Source organism: Panicum virgatum, chromosome 9N, assembly GCF_016808335.1.
Source record: "Panicum virgatum strain AP13 chromosome 9N, P.virgatum_v5, whole genome shotgun sequence".
NCBI classification, from domain to species: domain Eukaryota; kingdom Viridiplantae; phylum Streptophyta; class Magnoliopsida; order Poales; family Poaceae; genus Panicum; species Panicum virgatum.
In genome coordinates, this window is record NC_053153.1 from 64306673 (window position 1) to 64321636 (window position 14964).

Below are 14964 nucleotides of genomic sequence, written 5' to 3' on the forward strand. Positions count from 1 at the left end.
TATTTAAAACCATGCATCATAAATGCGTGAGAAAAAAAGGACAACAAAATCCACGGGTACATGTTGGTCCGTACAGTGTGCCGGCCCCTGTGTACTTCCTTTTGCTACCCCTATAAGTCATTAGGAGAGTACTAGGCCTGCGCTCGATTTAATCATGATGGTGTCCCGGCTGCTATCCCATCTCGTAGCTTCCCAACGATATGCATCCAACGGCGGAGGCGCATGTGGGCAGCTACCCACGTGTCTAGCCAGCAATTTCCGATGTGTGTGTCTATATATATATATATATGACTGGTCTATTTAGCATGCGGAGTGTTGAATAGCTATTTAACACCCACGGCGAGTAAATGGCCAACTCCGACAAGTGCAACAGAATCGAGATTACGGTGCGTTAGAGCAACTCCAGCGGAGAGACTAAATTTGAGCCCCTATATTGCTTTTAGGAGCAAGCCTATAAAAATTTAGGGGCTTCAAACTCCAGCAGGGTGACTAAATTTAGAGGGCCTCCAGTTCTAGGGACTCTGGATCAAAATTTAGTGGCCTCCCCAAAATGGGGGCTCATATAGGGGCCCGGTTGGAGATGTTTTTTCTACTGGGAGACTAAAACAAGAGATAGAGTCCCATTTAAGGGCCCGGCTGGAGTTGCTCTAAGTTCCTGGGGAGTAAAATCTCAGCACTAGTGTAATGAATGGATTAAATGGACCTACGACTCTTGATTGACGCGGACCTCGTATTAGTAATTCAAAAAATTCCGAATGACCAATGAAAATGGTAATTGAACTGTTATCCGTAAGGAGGTACGAGATAGTAGGAAATGGTTGCAAGTAAAAAGTGGAAAGTAGGAAGTAAAAACTTACTGGTTCGTCGTGGTGCATTAGTATGCTAGTAGTAAATTCTCAGGGTGGGTGTATTTAATGGAATAAATGGACGTGGAGACCCTTGTTTGTTGCGGTTGTGGTCTCTATTATTATATTAAAGCAGTATTGAATGAGTAGCACTTCAAAAAACATCAAATGACCAGTGAACATGAGACCATGCGATGGTAGTTGAGCTGTTATCACATCAGGGTTTACGGGATAGTAGGAAATGATAGTAAAAATTGAATAACCGGAGATTCGGGTGCAGTAATTTGCATGTAAACCGGAGATAGATTATAGGCTGCAATTACTTGCATGTATGCAGGCGCTAAACGTGCGATGCGTCAGGCAGGAATATACTGATGTGTGGTGCAGAGAGATATAAAACATATGGAAGGAGTAATTTTCTATTCCTTTTGCTCTCCGCTATGGAGTACTTAACCAAAATTGTTATTCCTTTGGTATGTGGTCGTCAATCACTCTATTTGTGTCTATGAATATGAATTATGAATATTTTTTGTTGTTATACGATAACTCCTAGTCTCCAAAATTATATTCCTTCTGTGTTTGGCCAATTATTCCCTAGATGTGTTTTCAATATTTTGCAAGTCATTTCTATTTTTCGAACAATCCCAAGAAGTAATTTTCATTTTTGGTAAAGTAATTATTTTGAGAAGTAAGTTTTTTAGTAGAAATTTAAATTTGAAGAAGTAATTCATATTTACTACATCATCTTTATAATAATTTTGAGTTTTTTGATGTCCTTATTTTTCAAAGAAGTAATTTCAAAACAGGAAGAAGTAACATGCACAATAACTTTAAGGAAGTAATTTCAAAAAATTAGATCAATATTTTCATGGTGACTCAAATTGTAATAATCCATTATATGTAGTCGCAGATCTTACAAATCAGTATGAGATGTAAGTCTTTGACGTAGTAATTTCAAATTTGAAAAATAATTCATATTTAATACATCATATTTATAATGACTTTGACATCTTTATTTTTCAAAGAAGTAATTTCAAAACAGAAAGAAGTAATATGCTCAGCAACGGCAAGGTAGTAATATCAAAACATTAGAGTAGTATTTTCATGATGACTCAACAATAATAATCCATTGTATGTAGTCACAGATCTCACAAATCACTAGCTGCTCAGCGATCACACGTAATTTGATTCACTAGAATTTATGCGATGTACAAGCTGATCACGCAAACATAATGCAGTTGTCCAATTTTTCCTAGAAAGATGATGCCCCATTAATACAGTGGTAATGCGTATAAGCTCTCTTGCACGAGAGCTCCACCATGAATCCATCACCCAGCTAGCTGGCTTCTGTTCTGTGCTCCACCATGACCAAACTAGCAGCGGTGCGTCCTCACTTGCTTTTCTTCAATGGCGAGCCGGATTTGCAAGAGACATGCTTTATTTTTTGAACCGTAAATATATGCAAGGTTATTTGCATGGCACTAGAAATAAAGAGGTCAGCCTGCACAAATACTTTGGCAAACAAAAATATCAGCAATTGACACACTAATGAAGTTGTAAATTACTCCTGAGCAAATTTAAATTTACTTATATCTTACGATTTCCAAATATCCACGTGAAACAAAGTTTAGAACTGTATTGGTTTAAAATTGAAGACTAATTTAAAACACAAAAGAATTGTTCTCAAACAGGCCCCAAAAGCAATTGAGATTTGCTTTCAGATCTAGAAAAATGTTCGTTACTTGCTTTCCATCGGACGTTGCAGCATCCAAATTTCTCTCTCTCCGTAAAGACATTTCAGTGAAAAAATCATTGTTCAAATCGATCCTAAATGGGCAAGAGATGGGTTTGGAATGGGAGGGGGAAAACTACCAGAGATGAGATTGGGAATGGGAAGGAAAAAAACTACAGGATCAACAATTGGTTGGTGTTGATAAGAGATTGATACCTGGAATCACCACGGCAAGATCCAATCGATTGGGCCTGCTGCTCTAGGCACACGCAGGTGCCGGCGGCTTGGATGCTTGTGTTGCATCTTGCCGTGAGGCCGTGCTGCCGGTGACTTGAGCCATCGCACGGCGCCACCGCACGGCGCCACCGCCGCACTCTGCTCTATGAGAGAAAGAAGGGAGCAGAGAACGTGACATTAATGTGCACTAATTTGGGTAGGAAATATAATGCAAAATTATTGTGTGGTATTTATTGTCCCACGACCTTTAGTCTGGTAGTAAATATGTTGACAATTTTACTCTTTCACTATTAAACCAATTGGTCGGATGACAGGTGGGGCTCCGTCGGTGTGTTGAATAGACAATATATATAGGGCAGCACTATTTGATCCCCGGGTTCCAAATAGGCATTTGGTCCCCAGCATCCAATCTCCACCGAGGAGAACGAGCCCTCGAGCCGTCCACATGGAGCCGGTCCCGACCCCTCCCCCCTACCCCGAGCCGAAAAGGCTCCTCAGTCCGCGCTCCCTCCGGCCACGATTCGCTGCGGCAGTTCGTGGACTCCGCCTGTCCGGTTTCACCGGTAACACACGAACTTTTTTTTTCATGCCAACCTGGTTTTCCACACGTTTTATCCCCACGCTTGTTTTGCACGCACGCCTGATTCCTTGAAAACCTTGAAAACTACAGAGTTTTGCATTCGCGCACAAGGCATTCCCAAGTGAATCTTTGTAAACTGTTTATTACTTGTGTGCTGGTGCTGAGCTCAACAAATTAAGTATTTTATTCCCATTCCATAGAGCAGTGCAGGTACTATATTTTCAATCATGTCATACGTATTTTGCAAATAGATTTGTTGCCAGATGAGTCAAGGAACACAAATTGAACAATAAATCTAATTTATTCTCTGTATGTCTCAAGGTCCATCTTGTCCATTGTAGTCTTTCAGCTAGCTTCCAATCTCGTACACATTGGCATTTGTAGACTAAGTCGTTTTCAGAAGAAAACAAAATGCTGAATGTGTACACCAAAATGATACAGTGTTTATCCTCGTAGTCAGAGACATATCATGCTGAGCTCGCTGCAATCTAAGCCCGTGTATTCACTCTTGCAGTTTCCTTCTGACCTCATCTTAGCCACTGCCTGCAATAGGAACACTATAACAGTAGAACATTTCACACATATGTCATATGTGAATAGAAAAATGAACTATATGGAACATATCTTGGAGTTTGTTTCTTCATCACAAATAATGACATACATAGATGCAAAAATGTAGCTACATTCTAAAATGGAGTGAACCATAAAAACCAGTCTCAAATATTCCCATGTGAATGGAGCAGATGACCACAGCTCAGATCAAAGCATACTTTGTAGGCAAAGATTCAGTAGGATGATAACACATCTAATGTTTAGAAATAAGGAGTCCTTAATTAAAGTACAAATAAGCCATATGATCAAGTATTCAGTGGTACTAGCTGCTGATCGAAAAATACATTACGGGGAACAAATCAGTATTGTCCAATAAAATAAGTTTGCCTATAAGAACCACACAAGCAGTAGTAGGCTAGAAGAACCACACAAACAATAGCAGGCTAGAAGGTAATGTACGACAACCACAATGATTGCAGTAATAATTTATCAATTGTCCAATAAAAATAAGTTGAACTAACAATCAATAAATTCAGAAAAATTAGCCTAATAATTTGCTAGTTGATTTAGCAAAGGGATGTTGACGGTGATCTACAACCACCGATAGAAGTTGAAATCAGGAGTTTTGAAGAATTTTGTTTGTGTGATTCAGACATATGAGATAATCTGTAAACTGCGAGTTGATACAAAAAATGCTTGATACAAGTCGAGGGAGTAACAATTTTTTTTTCACAATGTAGAGACGCACACAACTTAAGCAGATCAGCTAATCAGATCAGCATCTTTTGGTTGATGCCTATCAGATAGTAACAACTAAGAAGTATGCACATATGAACAATTACATATCTGGACAAAAACAAGATGCATATCTTAATTCTTAAACAGGAACTCATCTAGTTATATTCACAAATAAAAGTCATCAATTCGTTTATAAGAAATTAAAGCTCTAGTTATCTGAACAGGTATCTCTCGGCCAACAAATAAACATCTGTCTATGAAGAACAAGTATCATTCAGCCAACAAACTATGGATTCGACACTTTCTAGATCCACCCTTTACTCCAAACTGTAATTAGTAATAAATAAAAAAAATACCAAGAAAACAACAGTTTGCTGGATCGTCTCATGCAAGAGACGAAACAAATGAACATGAGCTAAAGTACAGTCTGATAACAATGGGAAACCAGATAGAAATCTACCTCAGCGCCTGGAAGTTAGCAAGAAGATATCCTGTGGCCAGAATCTTGATGGAGGTGCTCTGCACGCGGCGTTCCCGTGGGAGCTGGACAGGTCTGGGCTTCACGGCACATCTTCGGGCACCTTCTCATCTCCTGCAACTTGTTGGTTGGGGATAGGCGTCAACTGCTGAATGTTACCATCATCCTGCAGAGACAACATAAATCCCATGTGTGTGAGCATATTGGAAGAAATCCCATATGCGACTACGAGATTACAATAATTTATGGCCAACAATGCAGGAAATCAATCAAAATCAACAGAAATACAGCAGCACAGCGGAGACAGGGTGGCTGAGGGCGGGTGAGTTGAGGATGCGTCGCAGCGGAGACAGGGTACCACCGTGGAGGGCAACGGCACCCGGCGCTGCAGCTCGCCGGAGCAGCACAGGACGAAGAATCGACGCGTTGACCAAAGAGTCGAGGGCGCAGGGGCTCGCTGTAGGAGAAAAGAAGAGCACCGCCTGACCAAAGAATCGACGGCGGGAGGACGAGTCGCGAGGAATTGAGGAGAAGGCGCTGCAGCTCGCCGGGGCGGCACGGGAGCCGGCGGCGCAGGGAGTCGGGGAGGCCGGCGGTGCAGGGACGGGCGGGCACTGGCAGCGCGGGAGGGCATTAGAGCGGGCGGCGCAGGGCGGCACGGCAGCCGGCGGCGCAGAACCTGGCCGGGACGACAAGGATTAGGCGCCCGCCTGACCAAAGAATCGACGGCGGGGGCCCGAGTCGCGAGGAATTAGGGAGCAGCCGCTGCAGCTCGCCGGGGCGGCACGGGATCCGGCGGTGCAGGGCGTGACGGGATCCGGCGGCGCAGCAGCGGATGGGGGCGGGTGGCACGGGTCGGAGGGGAGCCGGCGGCGCACGATCTGTGACGAGCTGGAAGAAAAAAACCGTCAGCAGGAGGGAACCGCCGAGGACAGAAAACTAGACCGGGGGAGGTGGGCTCGGGAGGGAGACGCCGGCGGTGAACTCGGGATGGCGACGCTGGCAGTGAACTCGAGATGGCGACGCGACGAAATGCTCCCGGCCTCGCGAAGCAATTGGAGCAGCGGGGTCGATGGGGGAGCTGCGGAGCGGCATGTCAGGAGGAGGAGCTGGTAACCGCCGGGAGGTGGGGGAGGTGGCGGGTGGCGGTGTGGGGATTGGAGAACGGCGACCGCGAAACCGCCGGCCTGTGGGAGCTAGGTGGGAGGCTGGGAGCACGGACGAATCGAACGGGCTCCCAGCCGGTGCTCCCTGTACGCGGGCGGCCTCAAGCCGATGGGTCGGCTTCTCCTTTCCCCTGTCCGCGTTCGGCTCGCTGGGACTGAATCGTATTTGGACCCCGGGGTCCATATATCAATACTATATATATATATATATCGTGAGGCACCACTCCTCTCCAGTCGTAATGATTTTCTTTTGGGTGAGTCCAATACTTCAGTTGAAATGGGGTGGTGTCAATAAAGAAAAAATCCAGGATCATATCATTGTTAGCCCTCTTTCTCAGATTCTTGAATTCTTCACAAACCTTGCAAGTTTAAGTACAAATTTGTACCTGCGTTCCCGATGAATGATCTCATGCAAATAAATCGGCTGTCGATTTTCCGCAGGACCGGGCTGAACTGTGCCGAGGCATCACCCCTGTAGTCATGATTTCCCAGAACTGAAACAATGCGCAAGCGTTAGTGCACGTACACACAGAGGCAGTAATATCAATATAACAAAGCAAACACAAGTTTCAGTCACCACATATTCAACTCCGACGAACAGCAACTGGATCCTACTGGCGCCTTTTTTTTACCTGCTCGGCGACCCTGGACTGGTTTTGTACGTGCCCATGTGGTCCCATTCCCCGACGACGAGCAGGCTGAGCGACCCGTCGCCCTTGGCCGGGTGCGCCAGCCGGGGCAGCGCGGCCACGGCTAGGAGGGCGAGGGATGTCCGGCCGTGGCGCCGCCTGCCCTTCGCCATAGCGCGTCGCATTCGGAGCAAGAGGAAATATACAAATTAAGAACTATGTGCTCTCTTGTGTTTCTATGAGCAAGCAAGACAGAGGTGCACGATAGTTTTGGCAAGAGTAAAATGCACTGAGGGTCCTTAAACTAGTTGACCTGTTCTGTTTAGGTCCATGAATTTCGAAAGTGCATTTTTAGGTCCATGATCTATTTAAGTGTGTCAATTGAGGTCCAAAACATCTTTGACCAGTGTTGACCGCCTACGTGGACCGCCACGTCGGATCTAACGTGGACTGGGCCTGTTGCGAGAGCGGGGCATATATGCAAATCACCCCCTCTCCTCCCCGCCGCGCTCCGCCGTCCGCACTAGCCGCCGAGGGAGCAGGGGAGGGTCGCCGCCCCGCGCTCGCGCACGGAGGAGGATGGGGAGCAGAAGGCCACCGCCGGAGCTTGGGAGGGAGGCGGCGCAGGGGAGGGGGAAGGAGGCCGCCGTGCCTGGCCCCCGCCGGCCCGGCGCAGCCCCGCGAGGCCCGCCGCGGAGCTCCATGGGTGGACGGAGCCTGGCGCAGCCCTCCGTGGCTCCATGGGCGGACGGAGTTGCGGTGCTGGGGAGATGGAGCTGCGGCGGCCCCTCCCTCCTCTCCTCCCCTGCGCCGGCTCCGCCCCATCCCCTATTCCATCTGTCGCCGCCCCCTGCAGCTCGCGCGGGGCCATGGCGGCGGCGGCCGGAGCCGAGCGTGGCTATGGCGGGGTTCACCGCGTGCGAGGGCGAGCGGGAGCGCAGGGGAGGAAGAGCAGCCGGAGCCACTGCTCTGTGCTGCCGCTGCCTGGACGCGCGCCCCCACAAGCCCGCGAGTCTGCACCGGCCTCCCGCGCGCCACCGATCTTGCGCTGGCCCACCTGGATTCGCGCACGCCTCCCTAGCTCCTTGCGCGCGCCGCTCCCCTACTACAGGGATGGTAGATTGCTATAACGGAGGAAACTTTTAATGCTAGTATTTTAAAACTGAAACTTTCAATGGTATTTTTCTAATTTTTGGTTCTTTCGAGTTAACAGTGGTATCATTTTAGGAATGAAAAATGAAGTGTGTGTTAAATAAGGAAGCAAAATTTTTTAAGTGCACAATAGTATAAGTTATGTTAATTGTCACTTATATTGATTGAATAAATATAAATTATGTACACAATAGTATATTAAGTGCGTGTTGCATGTACATTTTACTAGTAAATATAAAATATTTAATCAATTTTTCAATTTTTTTAAATATGTACGTGCCGTACGTATATTTTACTAGTAGAGTAGAGGTAAATGACTTTTTTTAATGGGACTTGTCCGTTTTGTGAGATTTGGAAAAGAAGTTTGGTCAACGAGCCAATAGTTGAGGGGGTTTAATGGACTTTGTTCCATTTATTAACGGGCCATGAGTTCTGCCACTGACGAGTAGGAGTGGTAATGGGCCATGACCATAATGATTTCTTCACAATCCAATTCAGTCCTTATAAATTATTAGCTAAAAATAAATAAAATTAGAGCCGACCCTTTTAGGGTCCGGCCCTTAGATTAGATTATGTAAGTAAGAAAACAAGGCCCTTTAGGCTATTTCCAGCAAATAGCGGATGCGGATGCAGAAAAAAGCTTCGTATACGCATCGGGCCCACCACTCGCTAGGTGATAGGAGAAGGCCCGTTCCAACAGCGGTGCGGATGCGGACGCGCAAACAACAAGCAGGCCGCCGGCCGCCGTGCGCGGGCCCACGGAGATCACAGACGACGACTGATGCGGTGAAAAGAGAGAATGTGTAGATATGCGGTGCGCATTCGGCCTTCTCGTATTTTTCGCGTCCGCATCCGGGAGCTGCTGGAGCGTGCTACAGTACCCTGGTAGTGCGCTTTTTCCGCGTCGGGGATGCGATGCGAGCGCTGCTGGAAACAGCCTTACCACCGGTGACGAGCAGCCCATGAGGTCCACCTGGTCACCGGGAATTGCCTAGGGTTTCCTCCCTTTATAATCCATCCCTTCGCCGCCTCCGCCGCCTCCCACTCAGCCTCTACCGCTGCCGCCGCTTCCTAGGTGCGTGTCTGCGATTTCCTCCTTTCCTCTGTTGCCATGGATTCAGATTCGGGTTGTCGGGTTGATTTTCAGTAGATGGGAGGATTGAACCTGGTTGATTTTTATTTGACAATCAATTCTTCTTCGAATTCAAATCGCAGGAATCAGATCTACGAGTAATCCAGGAAAAATTGGGTCTTTGTGCGCTGGTTGTTAACTGAGAACAAGAAGGGCGACGAGCAAGGAACGAGGATGCCAAAGCGGCGGTGCGATGAACGTTACGGCAGCTGTACGGAAGAGCCTCGGCAGCAGCAGCACCTTTACCTTGTCCTTGATGACTGGAGATATGGATACACCATCCGCAAGGTAGAGTTGCCGCTCCACTCAGGAGAAGACGCTGAGCAGAGCTTGCCTCGTCCTTTCTTTCGCTTCGTGGCGAAGCATGAGTTGCCCCACTTCTTCACGTCCGCCTTCGGCACCAGGATCATTGCGATGCATACCATGGATTCCACCGGCGCCGTCCCGGTCATTGATATCAGCACGCGGAGCGTCATCTTTGGCCCTCAGTACAACTACCCGGTTAAACCCATCTACTTCCCCATCGGCAACAAGCTCTTTGCTTTGGACTCCGGGACCTTCGAGTTCTGCCGCTGCCCGCGTGGCGATGGCTTGCCACTGGGACAACCTCATGCTGAAAGTGGTGGCATGTTCTTTGATGGTGACGACGAGTGGTCATGGGTTCAGATTCGGATGCCATTCCATAGGCGGCACGTCACCTCCTATGCTGTGCACTCTGATGGACAGACAATCCTCATCAGCACCAAGAGCGATGCTGCCGCGGCCACATTTACCTTTGACACGGTGAAGCGTGAGTGGAAATGTCTTGGCGATTGGGCACTACCATTCACCGGCCGCGGGCACTACGACGGCAAGCTGGAAGCCTTGGTGGGGCTTTCTGAAGACCCGAAGACCCTTGGGTGGCTCTACTCCTGCAAGCTGCCCGGAGCCAACAGTGGCAGCAGACAGTGCCCTGCCCCTGCTTGGAAGCTCAACAAGGAGAGGGTGTTCAGCACGAACCCAGCTGAAAGGCATGTAGGTGCTACCCTCGTCTACATGGGACGCAGAGCCAGGTTCTGCCTTGTGGAGTGCGTCTGTCTTGAGGTCAAGGCAGAAGACAACTCTGGGGAGGCCAGCTCTGATCAGGTGCTGCTTAAGGGAGACAACTCTGGGGAGGGCAACTCTGATCAGGTGCTGCTCAAGAAGTCGGGAGGTGGGCCTGAACGCAGTCGCTATATGTATCGTCTGATGACCTTCGTCCTCAAGTATGACAAGATGGAAGATTTGAGGGTTAAATGCTGTCGGGTTCGTTACTACAATGTGCCTAAGAAAGCATCACCTGAGTTTGGTGAGAATCCTGCGGCATTTTGGCTGTAGAATGCTAAAATCATGTCATGGGGTGGGTTCCTATGTTTTCACTCAGCTGTGACTGTTGCTTTTCTATGTTTTAATTTAGTGTTATTATCAAACTGTTATTATGTGGACCCCTTGCTATGTTTTAATGTGTAATATCAACTGGTGATTCTGTGTGTGTTGGTTTTCTGTGTTTTAATTTAGTTTGATGTGTAATCTCAACTGTGATTCTGTGAATCCCTGTTTTCTTGTGTATGCTACCTCAACAACAATGAGGATTACATGCATCAGTTATGACTTCTAGGGTGAGCGTAAGTTATACAGCTAGCTAAAGTTCATTATGAGGGGAGCTGATTTGATGGTTCAGTCAGCCAGCCCTCTAATCATTTAAACATGTTTCTTTAGTGAGGTGATATTGCTACATCGTATTTGATCTTACCATTACATGTGTTTCTTCCCTCCTATCGGTATATGTGTTCTCAGAATGAGTGCAGGTGGTTGGACATGAAATAGCTTGAGACCTGAAAACGTTGGACTAAAACTTGCTCTTGCACATTCAAGCAGTTGCTGTGTGTCTTTTTAATTGTAAGTCAATCAAGACCACTGTGTAGTTGTGCTTTGCTGAACATCAGTCATGGTCTTGTATATATTATTCAGTGATTTCATTGTGAACATCTGACTGTTTAGTGCTCAAATCATCATGTTTTGTATGTTCCAGTATATTGCTAAGATTAGTTATAAAATTGGATCAGATTTGTTTATAAATTGGAGTAATATGAAAGGAACACATACACATGGGCACGCAGACTCAAATGATACAGATTAGTGCTCCATTGGAGGCTACTAGCTCACATAGAAAAGCAGCACGAAACGAGGCCGCTGAGCACTAAGCAGCACGACTGCACGAGCTAGCTAGCCGATGTGTCATACCTCATGCGCGTAAGTGGATGAAGGAAGAAGACGTGGGCAGAAACGGCATTCACTTCGCACAATAGAGAGGAAAATCCCCAGTTCACTGCAGAAGTTAACGGTATCGTATTTTCCAGAATGGATCGATTCTTTTGATGGTATATTATTTTCCAGAATGGATCGATTCTTTTGATGGTATATTATTTTCTAGAATGGATCGGTTCTTTTGATGGTATATTATATAATGACCATCTTCCAATGGTGACCAATGGTATTTTCTGTGCGTGGTTGTAGAACAAATTTTCCCAACATATTTCCACCAGACACTGCATTTTGTTGAGGGGACATGTATAGAACAAATATGAAACCTGTAATTTCATCATTTCCTCCTGATTACTTCATTGTGTCATCTCTTCTCTACAACTAAAAAGAATGAAAGAGGGAAAAAAATTTTGGTGCGACCTTAGACTATGCTGCATTCTTATCTCTACAACTAAAAAGTAAGAGCCTATGCTGCATTCTTATCTTGATTCTGTGATGGGATTGCTGCATCTACAGATGATAGATGCAACCGGATTTTGAACCAGCACCAGCACCTAAATCTGTTCCAGTATCTTGCACCTGCAATGCCTCCAATCAGATCGGCTCCATCCCCCTCAGGTATGTCTGTTAGTTTCCAATTTATCAGGCTTTTGGTTCACTAGCAAATTCCATAATCTATTTATCAGGTTTCGATTTGTAGATCAGAATGCAGCAGCCCACTGATTTGTGCCAATTTGGAGGCTTCACATTTCTGCTTTACATGGTCAGCCACTTATCATTCCTTTTTAATGAAACATGGTTTGCTTGGACCATGTTTGGCTTAATGTTAAGTTTATGGCATATGCATCACTTGGCAAGGTTTAGGAAATCACATCACAAGCACATTTTCACTGGTTCTTTTGGACAACTTTTTTATGTCCTCCAATATTATTGCAAGATCCTGGTTGTTTGCCGTCATATGTATGAGACAAATATACTAAGTTCCAATCTATGAGCATCAATCTATTTATCTATGAGCATCCTGGTTCAATCTGAAATTTCAGAGAAGTCTAACAATGATGGCCGATAGATAGAGCATGAACAGGAGCTTTCTGAATATACGTATTTTTCCCAGCTACATTCCGTCAAAGTTAACAGATTACCAATGGAATTGGCACTGAAGGAACTTCTGAAAATTTTGGTGGCACTGAGGGAAGAATGAAAATTTTCATGGCAGTGAGGGAATTCTCTCTTATTTTTTTATTCCTCCCTCAAATAGCCCAAATAACCCTATAAGGAGCCAAACATGTGGGTTATTTTGTGGCTATTTGAAAATAGGCCACCCAAAAAACTATCCCTCCCAAGTGGTGCTATTTGGGTTATTTTGAGTGGGGTCCATTACAACAAGAGTGTTGGGGATTGAACCTTCGGGTCAAGCCCTCGCCCTCAGAAATGCTCCCTAACCTGTTTGCAGGGCCACTACGAGATGGAGCCAAGCATACCCAAAGGTATCAGATGAACACTAAGAAGCGCAAGCTCAAAAACCATGACCTTCGGACCGAAGGATATCACCTTCGGTAGGCCGAAGGTAACGGATGGCTGCCCAGAAGCGCAAGCGCAGACACCAAAACCCTCGTTACGAAGGATACCGCTTCCGTCGTGCCGAAGGTGACGAAGTGTTGCACAGAAGCACAAGTCCGAAGACCAGGACCTTCGGGTCAGGTGATCAACCTCGGGAATGAAGGTGGCGGCTGATTGCTCGTTGATGGAACTTTCATGGCTCAAACTCCCGGAGGTACCCGAAGGTTGTTGTAACCTTCGTCGGTTGTAGACATGTGAGTAAAACGTGAATATGTGAGAAGGTCGGATTTGTACACCTCCCGAATACGTGAGAAGGTCGGATTTGTAAACCTCTCACCTTGTAATTTTACCCCGGAGCTGGCTAAGAGTGAGCTGTAAATGAGTTGGGAGGGGGCAATTTAGGAAAACCTGGCCGAGGGCTAGCGGTATAAATAGCCCCCTCTCTCCACAGTGTAAAGGGTTGATTTTTCCAATCATTATTGGGGAGTTTGACACCTAATTTCATTGTCATCTTTCCTACTGTTCATGCTCCCTGTCTGGCCATCTAAGAAGCAAAGATCCCAACAGCGGCGCCCACCGTTCCAGCACGTAAGACAACCCTCGATGGCCCCAGCGAAGAAGAAAGCCACCGCCGGCACCACAATCACCTCCACTGAGTCTAGCCGCATCCTCGACGGCCCTCAACCGCAGCACGAAGGAGCCAACCCACAAATGGAAGACATCACCAACGAAGCTGCCCATGGAGACCTGATTCATAACACTGAAAACACCGAAGCTCATCAACTCACAGAAGCAGCACTCAAGCTAAAAGCCCTTGAAATGAAGAAAAAGAACATCGAAGCCCAGCTTGCCACCAAAAAGAGGGCACTGGACCAAGCAAACAAACTAGCCGAGGGCAGGCGCAGGCTAGCAGAGATGGAGGCAGAAGTTGAGAGCTTGCAGAGGGCATACCAAGAAATGCCCGAAGGTTCCTCCCAGCAAGAAAACCGCGTCATCCTCCAGACAGCCTTCGCTCATAATGAGAACCAAAGGCTACCGCCGGTCAACCTCCCATTTGACCCGACCTCGCCACTCTCAGTCGCTCTTCAGCAAACTTTATGGCCGCTTGGCTACAAGCCAACACAGCTCCCCAAGTACAACGCTACAACAGATCCAATTCAGTTCCTCATGGCCTACGAAGCAACCATCGCTTCGGCCGGAGGTGACGACTCCACCATGGCCAAGTCCTTCGTCATGGCCTGCGAAGGTTCTGTGGCCAACTGGTACTCGTACTTGCCTCCGCAATCAATCAACAACTGGTATCAGCTGAAAGGAAGGCTCCTACAGGACTTCCAAGGCTTCAGAAGGCTCAACGCCAACACTGTAAAAGACTTCAAATGCCCCCAGCATGACCGTGGGCCTCTCTATGACTACTTCCGGAGGTTCGTCCAAAAGAAGGCTCAAATCCCAAACTTTCCAGAGAAAGATGCGATAGAGAAATGCATCGAGGGTCTCCTGCCTGGCCAGCTTGCTTCCCACCTCATAAGAGAACCTCCGAGGACTCTAGAGCAGCTTTATTCAGAAGCAGAAAAGTATGCAAAGTCAGACGCCGACCACCGCAGAAGGGTCGAGCAAAGAAGAATCATGCGTCAGGCAGAGAAATACAACCAACAAACATGGCAACAAGAAAAGCAGCCAGCTCACCAGCTCATCTTACCTCTGGAACCTTCGCATGAAGATGAGGATCAGATAACCTTCGATCCATTCATGACACCACCAGAGTCGGAACCCCAACGCTCAAACGACAAGCAACCTTCGTCCGGGGCACGGGGCAGAGGTCGCGGCAGAGGAAGGGGCCGAGGTCATGGACCTTCGCGTGATCCCAAAAAATTCTTCTGTCA

The 14964-nt window shown here is 46.9% G+C and overlaps 1 protein-coding gene and 1 long non-coding RNA gene across 3 annotated transcripts; one reads left to right on the forward strand and one right to left on the reverse strand.

Moving 5' to 3' along the window:
- Window positions 1-3713: 3713 nt before the first annotated feature.
- Window positions 3714-6298, reverse strand: LOC120691684. Of its 2 annotated transcripts, none has more exons than XR_005682352.1 (3): window positions 6108-6298; window positions 5145-5328; window positions 3714-3951 (listed from the first exon to the last, which is right to left on the reverse strand). It is a non-coding gene; the product is annotated as an uncharacterized LOC120691684 (long non-coding RNA). The 2 variants fall into 2 exon arrangements; XR_005682353.1 differs by lacking the exon at window positions 6108-6298 and adding an exon at window positions 5524-5752.
- Window positions 6299-9013: 2715 nt separating this feature from the next.
- On the forward strand, window positions 9014-10810 carry LOC120692254. The gene is made up of 2 exons (XM_039975515.1): window positions 9014-9184; window positions 9325-10810. Exon 2 carries the CDS (start codon window positions 9416-9418, stop codon window positions 10595-10597), a length of 1182 nt encoding a protein of 393 aa, XP_039831449.1. The 5' UTR covers window positions 9014-9184; window positions 9325-9415; the 3' UTR covers window positions 10598-10810.
- Window positions 10811-14964: the final 4154 nt, after the last annotated feature.

Excerpts from the sequence above, each read along its gene's own strand:
- LOC120692254 (XM_039975515.1), top strand. The coding sequence starts at position 9,416 with ATGCCAAAGCGGCGGTGCGATGAACGTTACGGCAGCTGTACGGAAGAG.